This window comes from Pochonia chlamydosporia, chromosome 1 (assembly GCF_001653235.2).
Source record: "Pochonia chlamydosporia 170 chromosome 1, whole genome shotgun sequence".
In the NCBI taxonomy this organism is placed as follows: domain Eukaryota; kingdom Fungi; phylum Ascomycota; class Sordariomycetes; order Hypocreales; family Clavicipitaceae; genus Pochonia; species Pochonia chlamydosporia.
The window spans coordinates 6114491-6129880 of NC_035790.1; the positions used below are offsets into that span (position 1 = coordinate 6114491).

Here is a 15390-nt window from a genome sequence, read left to right on the forward strand (position 1 = left end):
CGGGTATGAATCTCCAAAATGAATTTCTTCTATTTCGCCTTAAAAAAATGACTGAGCTTCATCATCCCGCTTGTGTTGACCTTTTTGAGATCTCTTACACCCCGACTCTCGTTAGCCTTGCGCTTTTTCTCCTCTTCCATTTTGCGCTTCTTCTCTTGGCGCAACTCGTCTTCTTCCTCATCCCGTATTCTCTTCCTCGAGTAATCGGCTGCCGAGTTGGCGGAAATAGCTTCAGCTCGCAGCTCAGCCAGTCTGGCTAGGTACTTATCTAGTTGTGAAAAATCGATTGAGCATATGTCTGCTTGTGAGAGGTAGCCTTTTAGCTGTTCCGTAGTCTCGGCAGGGATATACCGGGAACAAATAAAGTCGAAGGCGACACGGAGTCGTTGGAGCGAGGTGACTTCCGGGGTTGCTTGAATTGCGGTCAAGTTGGAATCTTGGGCTTGCTCCGACTCAACAAAGGATGTCGCCGCTGTTGAGGGTTGCGATGCAAACGAGGAATTGGAGTCTGCCGTGGCAATTGTTGACTGAGACTGAGCAGAGTCGGTTAGAGGGGTTGAAACCTCGGATTCTATGACAATCTCAGTTATCGTTTGGGTTTGACTTTGGCCAGACTTAGCCGCCAGGCTGCTGCGTTGTAGCAAAATGGGTGCCTCCAAGGCCCTCTTGACGAACTTCTCCTCCAGACTTGCTGGCAGTCCACCGTCGCTCAGCCTCTTGGCCTTTTCTAGTATCGTAGCGAGGAGCTTCTTCTCGCTGAGTCGGAACATTTTCTCGTCCCCTGCGTCGACAGTATCGCAAATGACCTCCATTCTTGACTCAATCAGCTCCCTTGTTGCTCCCAACTGCAATATTTCAGACAAATGGGAGCTCTCTTCTGGTAGATTATCGAAATGGTCGTCGGTAGACAAGAACATCCTCTTTTTCTCACCCGAGCCCTTTTCGACTTTGCCACCAGTCAATGATGGTAGCACCAAAAACAGCGGATCTATCAACGTTGCGACAAACATGTCGGAGGAGGATATTAGATTTATGGATGCGTTTGATTCCTTCTTATCTGCATCGTCATCGCCTGGTTTCCCACTATTTTCTATTAGCCAGCTTCGCGGCGCCGACTTTGGGGCTGAAATCTTTGTGAATTCGTGGATGCCGGCCGTAGGGCACACGAGATATCGCGATGGGCTGCCATGTCGTGGATGGGGCAAAGTAACAATGCGCGCCTCTGATGTTGCGGCTTTTGGGAAGATGAATACATTTGGTGATGGGCCTTCTCTGGGAGTAAGAGTGTGTTTGGAAGTTGAGTTCGAGGTGGGAGCGTCTGCTGATTCGGTCGCAGCCGGCTTTGTTGACCTCGTTCGAGGCATAGCTGTAATATGCGACAAACAAGTTCGACCGGTTTTCGGTAGTGAGGATGTCGGATTCTTGCAAAAAAGTTTGATAATTTACCAACATGGGTCTCCAAAAAGTCAAATCCAAAAAATCATGTGCGTTGATATTTAGGGAAGCGATGAATTGATTGTGGTAATTATTCAAGGGACTGGATGCTTTGAGAGAAGACCAGACTGTTGGTGTGGTGGCCCAATTGGACAAACGCGTCGACGACGGTGCGACTGCAGGGGTTCGATCCTCTGACGCGTAAAGCGTGTCCCCAACTTGAAGCCGAAAAGCCTGTCTGGTGCCGCAATGGCCCAGACATTGAGTGGCCCAGTTGCTGCATGTGCCGGCACTGGGCACTCAACATTCCCCATCTGACCCCATGCGCTAATCGCAACCTATATCAATTTTTCGATAACCAATCTGTCGATTTTACCGCGCAGAAGTAAATTACTTTCGCTGTTTTCAACGGCTGTTCGCATTGCTGTTTGTGTATTTACTCGTAACGCAGCCTGGAGTTGAGCTCCAGCTGTATGGCTAGGGCTGCTCAACGGCCATAGCCAGCCATCTGGTTATGCGCCTCGCGGTGCCTTGGCCTTTCATTTCGTTTCTTCATTTTTGATACCTCATTGATACTGAATTTTCTGCTTGGTTATATAGCAGTAGCCACATCGTGCCCGGATAAACATGGCTCCAGGTGGGTAGTGTCAAATATTGTTTTCACCCAATATCTACTATTCTTCGGCCTCTGGCTGACGACAACACACTACAGACTCTGAACCGCAATGGCCACCCCGATCTCCCCACGAGGCATTACTAAGTACTCCTGGCGGCCGTCAACGATATCGCGAAATGATGAACCGAACATCGCCATCGCCATCACCCATGAGAAGTGCTCGAGCATTGGCGGCAATCACATCATCACCCAGCGCTGGACTAGGCATTCAGCTACCCGACGACGACGACCTAGACGGTGACGAAGACGACGAGGAGACACTGCAACTAAAGCTCCAAGAGATCCAGGCAAAATTGAGACTAAAAAAGCTTCAAAATGCCAAGGCCAGGGAGCAAGCTTCCATACAAAGAGATGTAGTGGCCGAACCGCGGTCAGATCCCGTCCTACCCAGTCCAAATCGTCGCACCCGGGCTCGCACACCAGGCGCCGATGAGAATGTACGGCCTGCTTCCCAAAATCAGATAACTGTACCCGCATCTCCAGTTCGAAAGCTCCAATTTCTACAGCAACAAACGTCACCTAGCAGAGTATTCCTAGGCATTGATAAGGGTCTGAAAGCCAAGGATATTTCTCTCAAACGCGCGCCGACTCAAAAAGGAGGCAAATCCGGAACCTCTCAAACCGGAGGATATTTAAACCGATCTAGATCAGTACATTCCCCCACACTGTCAACGGAAGCGTCACGGCCGTTGAGTTTCAATGAGAGGCTTGCCTCCGCTCGGACAGAAGAAGTGGCTAGAGCGGAAAGGAAGGAGAAGATACAAAGGCTGCGCACCAATGCATTTGGGATCGGGCAGGAAGAGATTGAGCGATACAAGAAGAATGCAGTAGAGATTTCAGACGAGCCATTACCTCCTCCAACATTCACCCGTGACGAAATTTTGGGGAGCTCGGCCCCATCAGCTTCAAAGTTGCCTCGAAGCAAGACCGCGCCAAATCTTCACTCACGGCCAGAGTCTCACAATTCAAACTTATCGTCCTCGACGTTGGAGAAATCCGCTACTGATGACTCTTCATCGACAGAGGAAGGCTCATTTGAAGCCTATTCCTGCCTCCATCTTTCGAGGCGAATACTTCCTCATACGGTTGTTACTCGCAATGTTTCTAAAAAGAAGATTCTCAACATCAAAGACCTATTAAGAGATGTTAAAGCACCGGATTTTGCCCTACCGGATGTGGAACAGGATATCGTTGTATTTGCTGTTGTGGCTCGCAAGTCGGAACCTCGGGCACATAAGCCAACGGCGAACCAAAAGCAAGAAGACCGAGGCAAATACCTCGTTATTACATTAACAGATTTGGAATTTGAGCTGGATCTCTTCCTATTCAATTCTGGGTTTACGCGGTTTTGGAGGTTGACTCCGGGTACGGTTGTTGCGATTCTTAACCCAAACATTATGCCTCCGCCACCAGGAAGACAAGATACGGGTCGTTTCAGCCTTGTCATCAACTCAGACGAAGACATTATACTAGAAATTGGCTCTGCTCGCGACTTGGGCTTCTGCCAATCCGTGAAGAAAGATGGCCAATTATGTGGTGCATGGGTGAACAAGAAGAAGACACACTTTTGTGAATTCCACTCCAACGAAGCGATACGAAAGCAACGATCTTCACGAGTTGAAGTCAACTCTAGTGGCTTCGGCGGGTGGGAGAGGAAGAGCAAGTTCGCACCTGGACAAAACGACGACAAGAAGAAGGGCTCAAGCAACTACGACTGGGAAACTAGGACGCAATGGTTTGCCACACGATCGCTTAGTGCAGCAGATCTGATTGACGGCAAGGACCGTGGTGCAGCCGACAAGAAAGAAAGAGCGGAGTTTGTCAAACGAGGCTTGGAGGCGAAAGAAAAGGAACGTGAGATGATGAAGAAGTTGGGCAACATAGGTAACGCTGCAGGACGGGAATACATGCAGCGGGCAGGGCTCAAAGCCAGCGGCAGTCAAACGTCTCTCGCCGCAGAGCAACCCTTTGGGTCAATAACAGATCAAGAGCCTACGAAACACGATGCTCTGTCTCTAGGTCTAATCAGCAAAGACCGGACAATCCACCTCAGTCCCATTAAACGCAAAAGACCCGACAGTTCACAAGCGAGTTCCGTCGTAGGTAGCACCAACTCGGCCTCATCCGCCGCCGCCGCATTCGGCTGGGGTTCTAATTTACGAGACAAGCTATCAAAAATGAAAGAAGGAGAGAAACTTCACAAAGGGGGCGATCCCCCACCAGTGAGGAAGAAGACAAGATTTGTCACGGAGAAGGGCATTCGGGTGGCTGGAAGAGAAAGCCTAGGTATGGATTTCTCGGAGAGGCAGATATCTCTGGGTGATGACGACGACGACGACGAATTAGTTATTGTATAACATTGCATTTTGGAGGGTTTAAAAGAACAACGTCATAGCAGTGGCATGTTTGTCTATGGTAGCATTTGTTTAGCATTGTGCTTTGGTATGGCTGAAATAGCTGAATAACATGATTTATGAGCGATCACAAAATTGTACGTGCAGTCTGTTTTTTTGTTTCCAACTGATGGGTAGTATTAATAGAACAGGAGGGCATTGCTGAACATCGTGACCTCATACTCTACCTATTGCGAAGTAGCCACAGAACCTATCTTCTCTGAGATGGTATCCGAGCGGGATGTCACCTTGCCACTTGGTGTCCAATCTCATGCTTCCTTTTAAAAATTCGGACGGGACATAATGCGACGTTGATCTCAGCTGATTCGGACATTGGGGCTGAGAAACTCGAATACATAAACACGTACCGGGACCTTTTTTTTAAAATGCGCATTTAACAATGTCCCGCTGCGCATTCTTGTATTCAAGTGAGACAGATAATTGAACTCGGCTAGAGAAACTTGAATACATAAACGCGCAGCGTGAATTTTTTTTGAATGCGCGGATACTTTTTTGAATGCGCATTCAACAAAAGTCCCGCTGCGCATTTATGTATTCATTGAACTCGGATAGAACCTACGGAGTTCTTAAGTAGGTACGGAGTAGGTATTTAAGAGTTGACATGTCCAACTCACTCTGGTTGTCATCCTCATCACTTAAGTATACAAACTCATACAACTCTACTTTACTTACTGTACTTTGCAACAATTCTAGGTTAACCATAGCCTGACTGACGAAATGCGAGCCTCACTCACCATCCTTTCTGCTCTCGGTGCTCTGGTCATCGCCAACCCACTGGTCGTACCCAAGAATCTCTCGGGCACCTGTATTTGCAGCGGACTCACCTCAAAAGAGCAATGCACTCACCCGCGCGTGGTCAGAATGTGTATATGGACGGGGGACAAATGCAGGTGCCGCCCAAAGCCACGTACTAGTGGTCCTCCTGTTGGTCCTGGTTCTCCAGGAGGTTCTGGTCCTGGTTCTTCAGGAGGTTCTGGTCCTGGTTCTTCTACTCCTAATAATTAGGAGAAATATAAACCACTGTGCTGTATAGAGTGGCCTACCGTTATGAGAGATGGCAACAGGCATGGCTACTAAGGCTGGGTTATGGTTCAAGCATCAGATGTTTTGATTGACCGGAGCTCAACTACGACTGCGCATTGGGATTGATTTTGTTGGGATGCTGTGAGTAGGAGGTAGAAGGTGTTGGAGCTTCAGAAAACGTTGGCAAGAACTTGTAGTGATGGGCGTTTCTGTTGAGAATGGAAGTATCCTGCGCGAGATACCACGACAGCAATGTAAAACACAAACTCCATATTCAATACAATTTCTCCAACACAATTAAGTCGCTTTGTGTGATGCTACTGAGACTGGCTGATGATGGAGATTCACTTACACGGAGGCATAGGTGGATGAACAGACTTCCACTTCACCTGTCGCATTGTTTCATACACTATTACATGAGAACTATATCAGACAAATTATCCACTTGCGTTGTGAGCAGGAGTTGGTCCGTTAATAGTTTTCCGTCTGTAAGTTCGGAGTAGGGTTGGCGGAGGCGGCAGAGAGCCGGGGTTGAGGTGTGGAATCATCACATGCAGGTTGCCGAATTCTGTAGTTTATGCCCACAAAACGGGGCTTGTTCATAAATATGAAACGACAAGTTTGAGCTTTGATCTTGCGATGAGATGACATCGGACGACACTGGCCAAATTGATTGTTCTTGGCAGAGGTATCTTCATGCTTGCATGTGTGGGGGCCAATGCTTGCTTGGACGGGAGGTTGAAACAATATTTCTGTATTCCCTAGTTCTATATTACCATGGGTCTACTCCATCTTTACCTTTAGGGTGGTATTCCTCTATATAATATATCACATGCAGCATTCATGGCTCACCTGAAAAAGCATCACAGCGGACACAAATGTCCGTGATCGCGCCATGACCGCGATGAATCTTGATTAGTGCGCACCACACTTCCTCCGTACTCCGTACATAATTAGAACAATCTATTTTCTCTTCTAGTTTCGACCTTTATTGGCCATTCTGCAGGAGACGTGGGATAAATAGTTTGGTTGCAGTGCATACCTTCTCTTGCCATGGTTACAGTCCCGCTGACAATGCGGATTGCAAAAGGACCAAAATCAAGGTTGCTCCCGGGGCCCTTGATGTATATCTGTGCTCCAATACGGAGTCGACGACGTATTGATCCTCGATGATCGACGCTGTGCCTCATCGGGATAGAAGCTTTTGGCCTAATGCGACGCCGGCTGGAACTCCGGCACCTAAATGTGGTGGAGCTTCCCGCCGTTTAAGTGTACCAGTCTTTGTTTCTTAACTTCTTTTGACGATAAGAAGATAAGAAGCATAGATACGGACTGTGATTTGTTCGATTACAGTCGTCTTCGAAAAGGCAATGTGAGAGTCAAGAGTCCAAAAGACCCTGCCGCTGATGTCATTCAGTTGGACGATTCTTAACGCAACGACCACGCCACATGGTCGGTAAGATGAGCCGAAAAGAATACGTACATTACTGGGACCATCGGATATTTTGCAGGGTCTGTGAGAAATGTGGTTCTTGGCGTTTCAGTTCTTGCTGTATGCAGCAAGACGGACTGGGTCATCTCAGGTGTTACACAAGGTGTTTGTTGGCCAGGTAGAATGACCACCTCGACCGACAGACATGATTATTACATTGAACTAATCATGGCGTGATTCTAAAAGAATCGACTTATGTCATGTTGTCCGTGGGCCCGTTATTTATCATGGGTGCATGAAATTATACCCCGGACGGCGTTTTGCGTTGCGTTTATTGCGTTTACTCGGGATGGGCGGCAGAGCCGCTAGAAACATCCTCAAGCCCACGATAATACTGCATGGACCTTTTACTTTAACAACTGACGTCAAGTGCCGTGTGATAGCCATTCAGGCACCAGATGTGCCTGAGTCCAAACAACCAGCCTGCCCCAACAACCAACGACTAGCCCCGGCTTCACCTAGCCCTGGACCCGGGAAACAAACTCCATGCCGCTCCGCAATCTATTCCAAGATGCCAAATGCACAGCCTGGTCTAAGTTTGTGTCCAAATTAAGTCTTACCGGCCACCCTTGGACCAACTTCGGCGACCGTGCTGGTCTTGCCCCAGTTACCTGATACTCCATAGGCCAGGGTGACGTAGATTGACGAATTGACGCCATTGGATGAACAAAGACACAGGGCGTGTATATAATCAGAGAATGCATGTTTCTGGCAGTCATCCACACGGCAGGAAATTTGTCAGGAACCAACGTAGAGTCAGTGGCGGCGTGGCCGTTTGCTGCTCTTGGAACAATGATTCTGAGTAGACCCCAGGTTTAGTCTTGATATGGAGGAGACCACAGGATGGGATGCTCACTCACAGGAAGTATAACTTGGAGATATGTCCCGTCGTTGATGTGGTTCTGGTCATCCATTTCCAGCAGAGTTGCGCTGGTGTACCTAGAAAAGTACCGTCGGGCCTCGTATCCCATAATCCACAATGTTGGTCAAGGCAGCTACTGGGCTTTTGGCCATTGGCCATTTGGCTTCACTTGTCTTTGCTCAGGATCGAGTTGCGATTACCGGCGCCACTGTCGATCAAAATAGCGATGTTCCTGCGAGAAGAAACATCAACGACATGTACTCCAAAGGTGGACCTCAATGGTAAGCAAGAGTGCTGGTAGATCAACATTTCTCCGGAAACACGTCTAATATCGGTTATAGGGATCTGTATATCCAGGCACTTCGTTCGCTTCAGGCAAAGAATGCCTCCGACGCGCTCTTTCATACTTTCAAGTCGCTGGTTTGTGATCCAAGCTGTCGGTCAAAGTTTCCAATATGCTGACAGAATTCCCAGGTATCCATGGCCTACCATTCATCGAATGGAACGGAGATGGACCGAGGAATAACAACGGATGGGGAGGATATTGCCCTCATGGCGTAAGTGTTCACAAACTCTTACAGATTGGCCATTCGCTGACCAAAATCTCAGGAAGCCCTCTTTCTCCCCTGGCACCGAGCTCTCACTTTGCTATACGAACAACTCTTAGTTAAAGAGGCTGTGGCTATCGCTTCCAAGTACCCTCAAAGATACCGCACGGAATACTTGGCTGCGGCAAATAGTCTTCGCTCACCGTACTGGGACTGGTCTGCCGACTCCAACGTTCCTCCAAGCACAGTTCCCCAAACGATGAGCATCAATGTCCCAGATGGCCAGGGCATAAAACAAGCTCAAGTCTCAAATCCCTTGCAGCCCTACACTCTGCCCCAGGAAGCTCTTGCAGGACAATTTGGACCGTTTGCCCGAATTCCCGCCAAGATGGTGAGGTGTCCTGCTCCAAGACAATATCCCAACACCCCGAACCAACGACTGAGGCAATACAACTTGAAACAGGGCACAGTGAGTTTCACCAAGGAGTCCCGAGCATAGCATAGTGTGCGGCAAGTGTAATGCTAATGAGTGAACTAGTACGACATGTTTGCCTACTCCTCCACGTTCAACGACTTTGCCGTCACTGGCGGAAGACATCTGGAAGGCCTGCATAACATTATTCACTGGGAGGCTGGCTGCGAAGGGCAGTTTCTTGATGCTACACTAAGCGCATTTGACCCCCTCTTGTAAGTCTTCCAATGCACAATTGTGTTGGCATATACTGAACCTGGACCGTCAGCATGCTTCACCATACTCACGTCGACCGCCTCTGGACGTACTGGCAGTTCATACGTCCCTCTGAAACCATTTTCAAAAACTCATACGTCGGGCAAGCGCGCTTCTCAACTCCCCAAGGCACAGTCATTGGCCCCAATTCCCCTCTCGCTCCCTTCCACGATGGCAACCTCAACAGTTATACGTCCAACTCAGTCTCTAGCATCAAGGGAATGGGCTACACCTACGAGGGACTTGAGTATTGGAGAAAATCTGCTGATCAGCTTCGGAGAGATGCCATTCAGCGGATCAATACCCTCTACGCACCCCGGCGCAGGTTCCACAAACGAAGTTCCTCACAAACTGAGACCCGGCACTTCGCACATGTCGACCTTGACCGAACACAGGTTGAGCGTCCTTGCACCATTACGGTCTTTATCGGAAACAAAGAAGCTGGTACAGTGCCAATAATGCCCCTGCCTGCGACGGGAATAGCTCGTACCAGCGTTCCTATCGACAAGTTCCTCAATGAGACGATGCATTCCTCGTCGTCGCAGGGAATAATGGCATCCATCGGACAGCTGGTTGAGGTAGAAATCAAGAAGCTAGACGGTACCAGAATACCGGTGGATAAAGTCGACAGCCTCAAGATTACGGTTGAGAAGATTGCCGTAGAAGTTCCCAGCTCTAACATGGAGCTTCCCAAGCCGGTTGACAAGACGAGACACTCTGCTAAAGTTCAAGGTCATTTCGCACATTAACGTATAAAATTAGAGGGCAACCTAGTTTCTCCTTCTTTCGTGGTTTTATTTTTTCTAGACAAGACTTCACCTTTAGAGATGGATTTGTGTTTTGTGAAATAGAGATACATAGACTTTAGAATTTGGTTGAGCGCGACGGACTTCACGGATCGAGGTCTGACGGTTTTGAATACTTGACCTATAGATACATAAGACTTATATTTAGTGCTTATACCAGTTGACATCCAAAGTACAAAGATGTTTTTAGCTGAGATTTATTACATGACCTGTAGTGTAACACGATCGTCCCTTGGTAACTGGCGATGGGCAACAAACTCGAAAGCAAGCCGGCCAAGACCGTTCAAGTCAATTCTAACTACCAGATACATATTCAATGAGAAACGAGATTAAAACCTGGCACCAAGAACATCACAAGAACAGTCAATCATATTGTATCTCACTTTCGTGAACAACTGCTTACCCGATCCGGAAATGACACATCGTGAAGAGCGCAAAAGCATCAATTGTGGAGTCGGCGTCCGCGGCTTCAAAGTCAACTCCAAATTCCTAGTCACATGACGAATGTCAACTTCATGCGACATCTGAGCCCTGTGGAAAGGTCTGTAAACCTAATCTTCATTCATAACAACATATAGACCGTGAAAGGAACCAAGTACAGCATGTCAAAGCCAGCATTCGACATCGTAATCCCCCTCGCGGATGATGCGGCCGTCACCTCAGACATTCACCTCCGCGCCATGGAGGAGAACCTCCTCACGCACGCGCAGTTTCCCAATCCTCAGGCCTGGGAATTTTTCCGCGAGTGGCTTACGACAAACACGCGGGAGCACATTCAGCATTCTAACAAGGGGGTCTTGATTGCGCGGGATTCGGCGACTGGTGAGATCGCCAGCTTCATCAAGTGGTTGGAATATGGATCAGGTGGAGAGGTTGCCTTGCCGCCACCTACAACAACCGTGGAAGACGAGTGGCCGGAGTTTTGTGGGCGATTGATCCTGGATGAGTATACGAATATTGCTGCAGATGCGAGGAAGAGGGTCCTTGGGGAGAAGGGATATTTTCGTAAGTTGAGTTCATCTTTCTGGTTCTCGGTTCGTCGTTCGATGCTCGTTGTGCCTCTGTTTCGCGTTCTAGACTTGCCCAGTTAAATGTTGTTTGTCTTACATTTCGCTCCTTTGGCACTTGGACGTAGCATTATTTTGGAATCTTGATTTCCTTCTGCAGCTGTTCTCTTGGTATTGGCTCCCGTTACCTATCCCACTGGTCAAGCACCTGTTACACAATGCAGCAGAGATCTTACGAGAATGTGTCATTGATATAATGCCCCCTGAATACCATCATACATTACTTCCCGACAAATAGCGTCACACAATCACTAACAAAACCTGACCGCTGAGAACAGATGTGACTTTTCTATGCACCGATCCCAAATGGGGTGGTCGTGGCGCCGCTTCAGCTCTACTAAGGGAGCTGGTGAACATGGCAGAAGACGCTGGCAAAGCAATTATTTTGGAAGGTGTGATGCCTGCCGTGCCGCTTTACAAGAGGTTAGGTTTCGAGGTTAGACAAGAACTGAAAATGATGCTGCCACCTCGCGGGTCAACCGAGCGGACCGAGTTATATCTGGAACAGACCATGGTCTGGGCGCCACCATCATGGGACAACGTATAGTAAGCAGAAAGCCAAATTAGCCAAGAAGAGCGGCCGGATAAAAGAGCAATACATGTATGATGTCGGTTGTCATCGGCTGAGCGAAGCTGTCACACTTCCATGGCATCCAATGCAATATTATTTGGCTGTTGAGAGCCTTCCTGAATTGTCGTTCAAACCCATTAGCCTATGCTTTATCGCCAAGACTTTTCGGTAGACACAGTTCCGGCCACAAGGCCCTTCCTGCTATTCTCTTGTGCTTCGTGGGGGCCAGATCGCTACGATGCATTTCGATTAGAACCCAGCATCGTGATAAAAAATTTCCGCCTTTGATTCCCCGAGCCTGTGGTGCTCACTTGAGTCCCCAATCACGTGTGGTGGTGGGTTTGACAGACAAGGGAGAGAAATCCCTATTCACCACTGCTTCTCGCCTGGCATCACAAATGTGACGCTGTCCTTGTCGGGTCTCAAGCTTGGAGTCTGCGGGCTATATTCGCCCTCGGCTTTCTCGACGTGGCAGGAGCCAAGATCTGCGCATACAGCGGATATGTGGTGCGTCCCAGCTGATGCGGAAAGAAGCCCAATGCTTGACCATCTGAAATGTTGCCTGATCAAGAGAGGCGCAGGGGCCAAGAACGTCAAGTTGTCAACCCATCCACTTACATATGCAATGCCACTTGACATTACAGCACACTATTGACCGATGATGTACAGTAAGAAACTGTTGTTCAACAGTGTCGTTTGTAGACCAGGCACAACGCATCTTGAAACACCGTTTTTTCTCGAAGTCCGGTCATGGAAGTAGGAACGATACCCCTCACGAACGGAGATTTGGAGACTCCGTGCTACCGTCTCCTTCGGGGCTGTGTGGGGACAGATCGTGAACAGCAGCGCCGAGAAGTCTCAAATTCAGCCTGCTTACCGCCGTGCTCCGGGTGACGTCGTCGTGTAAGTGAGCCGACTCACTGCCGGACGAAGTCACGGAAGCATCTTCCAAGGGAGGTTCCATTTTATAGTCCGACAAAACGCCGTTGTATTACACCTTCGCACGGTGACAATAATCAATCAACCCTTGGTCTGCTCAATAGAGCCAATACGACCTGCTGAAGCTTTTTGATACCAAGTTCCAACTCTTGGGCCACAAGGTAGGGAGGGGGTCCCGGCGCACAACTCCCCATCTCGGAAGGCTTGCAATAGCCTGTGGTAATATTCCGCAAAGGGCTCGCAAAACAAAGAAACCTGAGCACAGCTTTAGACAATCAACACCTATTTCACCGGGTGCAGGTGACAAGGTAGTTGTGAAACTTTTTTCATTTGTCATTTGAGGCATATGCTGTACCGACCTTCCGGCGTCCGCATCCCAACGCACCCTGCCGCAATTCGTGCGATGTTCAGCTGAGGCCACCAGGATGCACCTTTCAACAGATGTTGCGTTTCACTCTCCCAAAGCAATGGATCGGGAAAACCAACCCAAGATCTTGATCCCCGCCTTTGAACACTTTTGTTGCCATACAGAGACGTCAGAGCCTTTTTTTCGTGGCCCAAAATCACGGCAGACGCTAAGCCCATCTTCTCGACACGATGCAACGCGAAGTCTTGTTGCGGCAGTCCGTCATGTTCTCCATGAGTGAGAGTTAACGTTAGCTGCAGAAGGGCCGAACAAAATGACTCGATGGTGGCCCGCGCCGAGGGAGCCATTACGTTAGATGTACTGGGGTTCCACGTTCAGGATGTTCAAGTGGTTTTCGATTTGGTAATAGGAAGCAGCCCAGGCGGCAACTTTACGCACTACTGTCGCTGATACAAGCGGTTTGGTGGCTGAACACACCACCGTCAGCAACTCTTTGGTGCCCTCCTCCCTGGCCCAAAGGAGCGCCTCATTGGAAGTGGAGGGCCGGAAGCCACCAAGATGAGACGGTGGAGAGTATAAGAGTGGGGGAGGGTGGCTTCGAGCTGATGGGCAATGGGGACCGGCGCTTTGCAACTCACTCAAGCTCAGAGATGTTTCGTGCAGTGGCCTGCATATCAGCGGGCCAAGATCCCTTTTGCCATTATGTATTTCTTTCTGCTGATAAGGGATGGTCCAGTGAGGTGGCAGAAATGACACCCTGGTCCTCAGATTAAGCAATTCCGGGGGCCTCGACTGGTGAGATCCCTGCCATCCATCTCGCAGGCGACCCTGAATCCATGTGAACGATGATGCGGTAATGGCGGCGGCGCGCACACCGTACTCGGCGACGGACCATCGCAGTCATAGGCCAATTGCTGCTGGCCCGGGCAGCCGCACGACGCACATTGAAGCATAATTGTGACGTGCTTGCAGAAGAGCCTTTCCCATGGACTTATCTTCAAGGCCGTATTGCAACATGGTACTTGAAGATGCCGGATCCAGCTCTGATATCGGCAGAACCTGCCTTGAGGGGTTTTGTGAGCTTTCGCGGAGTTGTGAACTCGTGATAAATTGGGTCCGCGTGTGAAAGGCGCACATTTCCGACATCTCACCGCATTAGAAGCTCGACCCAGGGGTTAGGTAATGCCCTGAGCATGTCGCGTGTGTCTCCGTGGGAAAGGTTTCGTCATAAAGACAAGCTGTCAAAGTAAATGAGGATGGTCGCTGCCGACCAAGCCTTGACCCGATGCTTACCTAGGTACTTGTTCACAGCCTCTGTCGCACCTGCTAGTTCCAGCTTTGCAAAAGGTCATGGGCAAGGGTTTCTTCCCGAGTGTACGGAGTACAATACATACATTTGGCATTCTCCGTAGGTACTCAGACGAGAACCGAACATTGGGCGAGAAATGCCAACAAACTGCTTTCCGTCCGGAGTAATTATTGCATGCTATAACGTCGAAGCCCCGTGTTTTCCCTGCAGTAAGGAGTCCTCAACCGCGGTTCATGGCGAAGTACTCCGTACAGTTAACTACAGCCCCATCAAAGTTGTGTGGTTGCAAAGGCTGAGAGCCACTAATTGGGAGAGTGTCGCCAATGGCAATCCGCGATAAGGAAAGCAAGCTTGCGCAAGTGGTGGGATGGTTGTTGATAGGATGACAGGCTGGTTGGGAGCAGCACAATATCGAACTAAACCCGGTCCAGTCGGCCATGGCGTAGTCCCTCTATCTCTCACGCCTTTTTGGGGGACGGAATGATGATAATGGGATCGTCAAGCCCTGCCAGGACATTTCCAGTCGCCGTCTCGCTGGCCGCCTCCGAAGTATCGGTCTCCATCGCTCCCTAGAAGCAACGTTAGGATTCCTGCTTTGTCAAGACTCAAGACCAATCCACTCGCTTGAACACCTCGCTGGCATTAGTTTTCGCGTGTCCCCACTGACAGTCCCATTTCATCCGTCATCGCTGGTCGGGTTGTGTGTTTCCAGTTGCGCAATTCCGGCACAAAGGGTCGCCCCCAGTCTGGGGAAGATGCACATGTCACACATTTTTTTGTAACTTGTACGGTACAGATTATTACTGGGCAGGTGCGACCAAGCCAGGACTGGAACATTGTTGCCTCTTTGGATTTCCCTCGCTCTCCATTGGCAGACAGGGCGTGGGCGCGACAAACAGTGCCATCGACAAGCCAGACCTCAGTCAGGACTTAAAAAAAACCTCTCTCTTCTTGTCTCTGCTCCTCTTTTCCCTTCTTCTCACTCCCCTACGTTTTCACTTCGTCTCACAGACCTTTGACGTAGCCTATTTATTGCGTCCTCGATCGTTGGAGACGCGGCACGAGGCACAGGCCACTCTTTGCCCGTTCCTCTTGGTATCTTGCTTATTCCGTCCTTCCAATACCTGCGCTGCGCATCTTAACTCCGGTGTGGAG

At 49.4% G+C, this 15390-nt stretch overlaps 5 protein-coding genes across 5 annotated transcripts; 3 read left to right on the top strand and 2 right to left on the bottom strand.

Moving 5' to 3' along the window:
• Window positions 1-29: 29 nt before the first annotated feature.
• VFPPC_13120 (ribonuclease H2, subunit B) lies at window positions 30-1364 on the bottom strand (the record flags this gene model as incomplete). The annotated part of the gene is made up of 1 exon (XM_018290897.1): window positions 30-1364. One exon carries the CDS (start codon window positions 1362-1364, stop codon window positions 30-32), a length of 1335 nt encoding a protein of 444 aa, XP_018150092.1.
• Window positions 1365-2061: 697 nt separating this feature from the next.
• Window positions 2062-4467, top strand: VFPPC_15397 (DNA replication licensing factor mcm10; the record flags this gene model as incomplete). The annotated part of the gene is made up of 2 exons (XM_018293150.1): window positions 2062-2071; window positions 2147-4467. The coding sequence occupies 2 exons, from the start codon at window positions 2062-2064 to the stop codon at window positions 4465-4467; spliced, it is 2331 nt and encodes a 776-aa protein (XP_018150093.1).
• A 3551-nt stretch (window positions 4468-8018) lies between these two features.
• Window positions 8019-9925, top strand: VFPPC_01602 (Tyrosinase; the record flags this gene model as incomplete). The annotated part of the gene is made up of 6 exons (XM_022428235.1): window positions 8019-8182; window positions 8243-8325; window positions 8376-8458; window positions 8511-8918; window positions 8988-9136; window positions 9190-9925. The coding sequence occupies 6 exons, from the start codon at window positions 8019-8021 to the stop codon at window positions 9923-9925; spliced, it is 1623 nt and encodes a 540-aa protein (XP_022284754.1).
• Window positions 9926-10584: 659 nt separating this feature from the next.
• On the top strand, window positions 10585-11596 carry VFPPC_01603 (GNAT family acetyltransferase; the record flags this gene model as incomplete). Its single annotated transcript, XM_018281397.1, has 2 exons — window positions 10585-10987; window positions 11328-11596. The coding sequence occupies 2 exons, from the start codon at window positions 10585-10587 to the stop codon at window positions 11594-11596; spliced, it is 672 nt and encodes a 223-aa protein (XP_018150095.1).
• A 1296-nt stretch (window positions 11597-12892) lies between these two features.
• VFPPC_18684 (hypothetical protein) lies at window positions 12893-13273 on the bottom strand (the record flags this gene model as incomplete). The annotated part of the gene is made up of 1 exon (XM_022430258.1): window positions 12893-13273. The coding sequence occupies one exon, from the start codon at window positions 13271-13273 to the stop codon at window positions 12893-12895; it is 381 nt and encodes a 126-aa protein (XP_022285998.1).
• Window positions 13274-15390: the final 2117 nt, after the last annotated feature.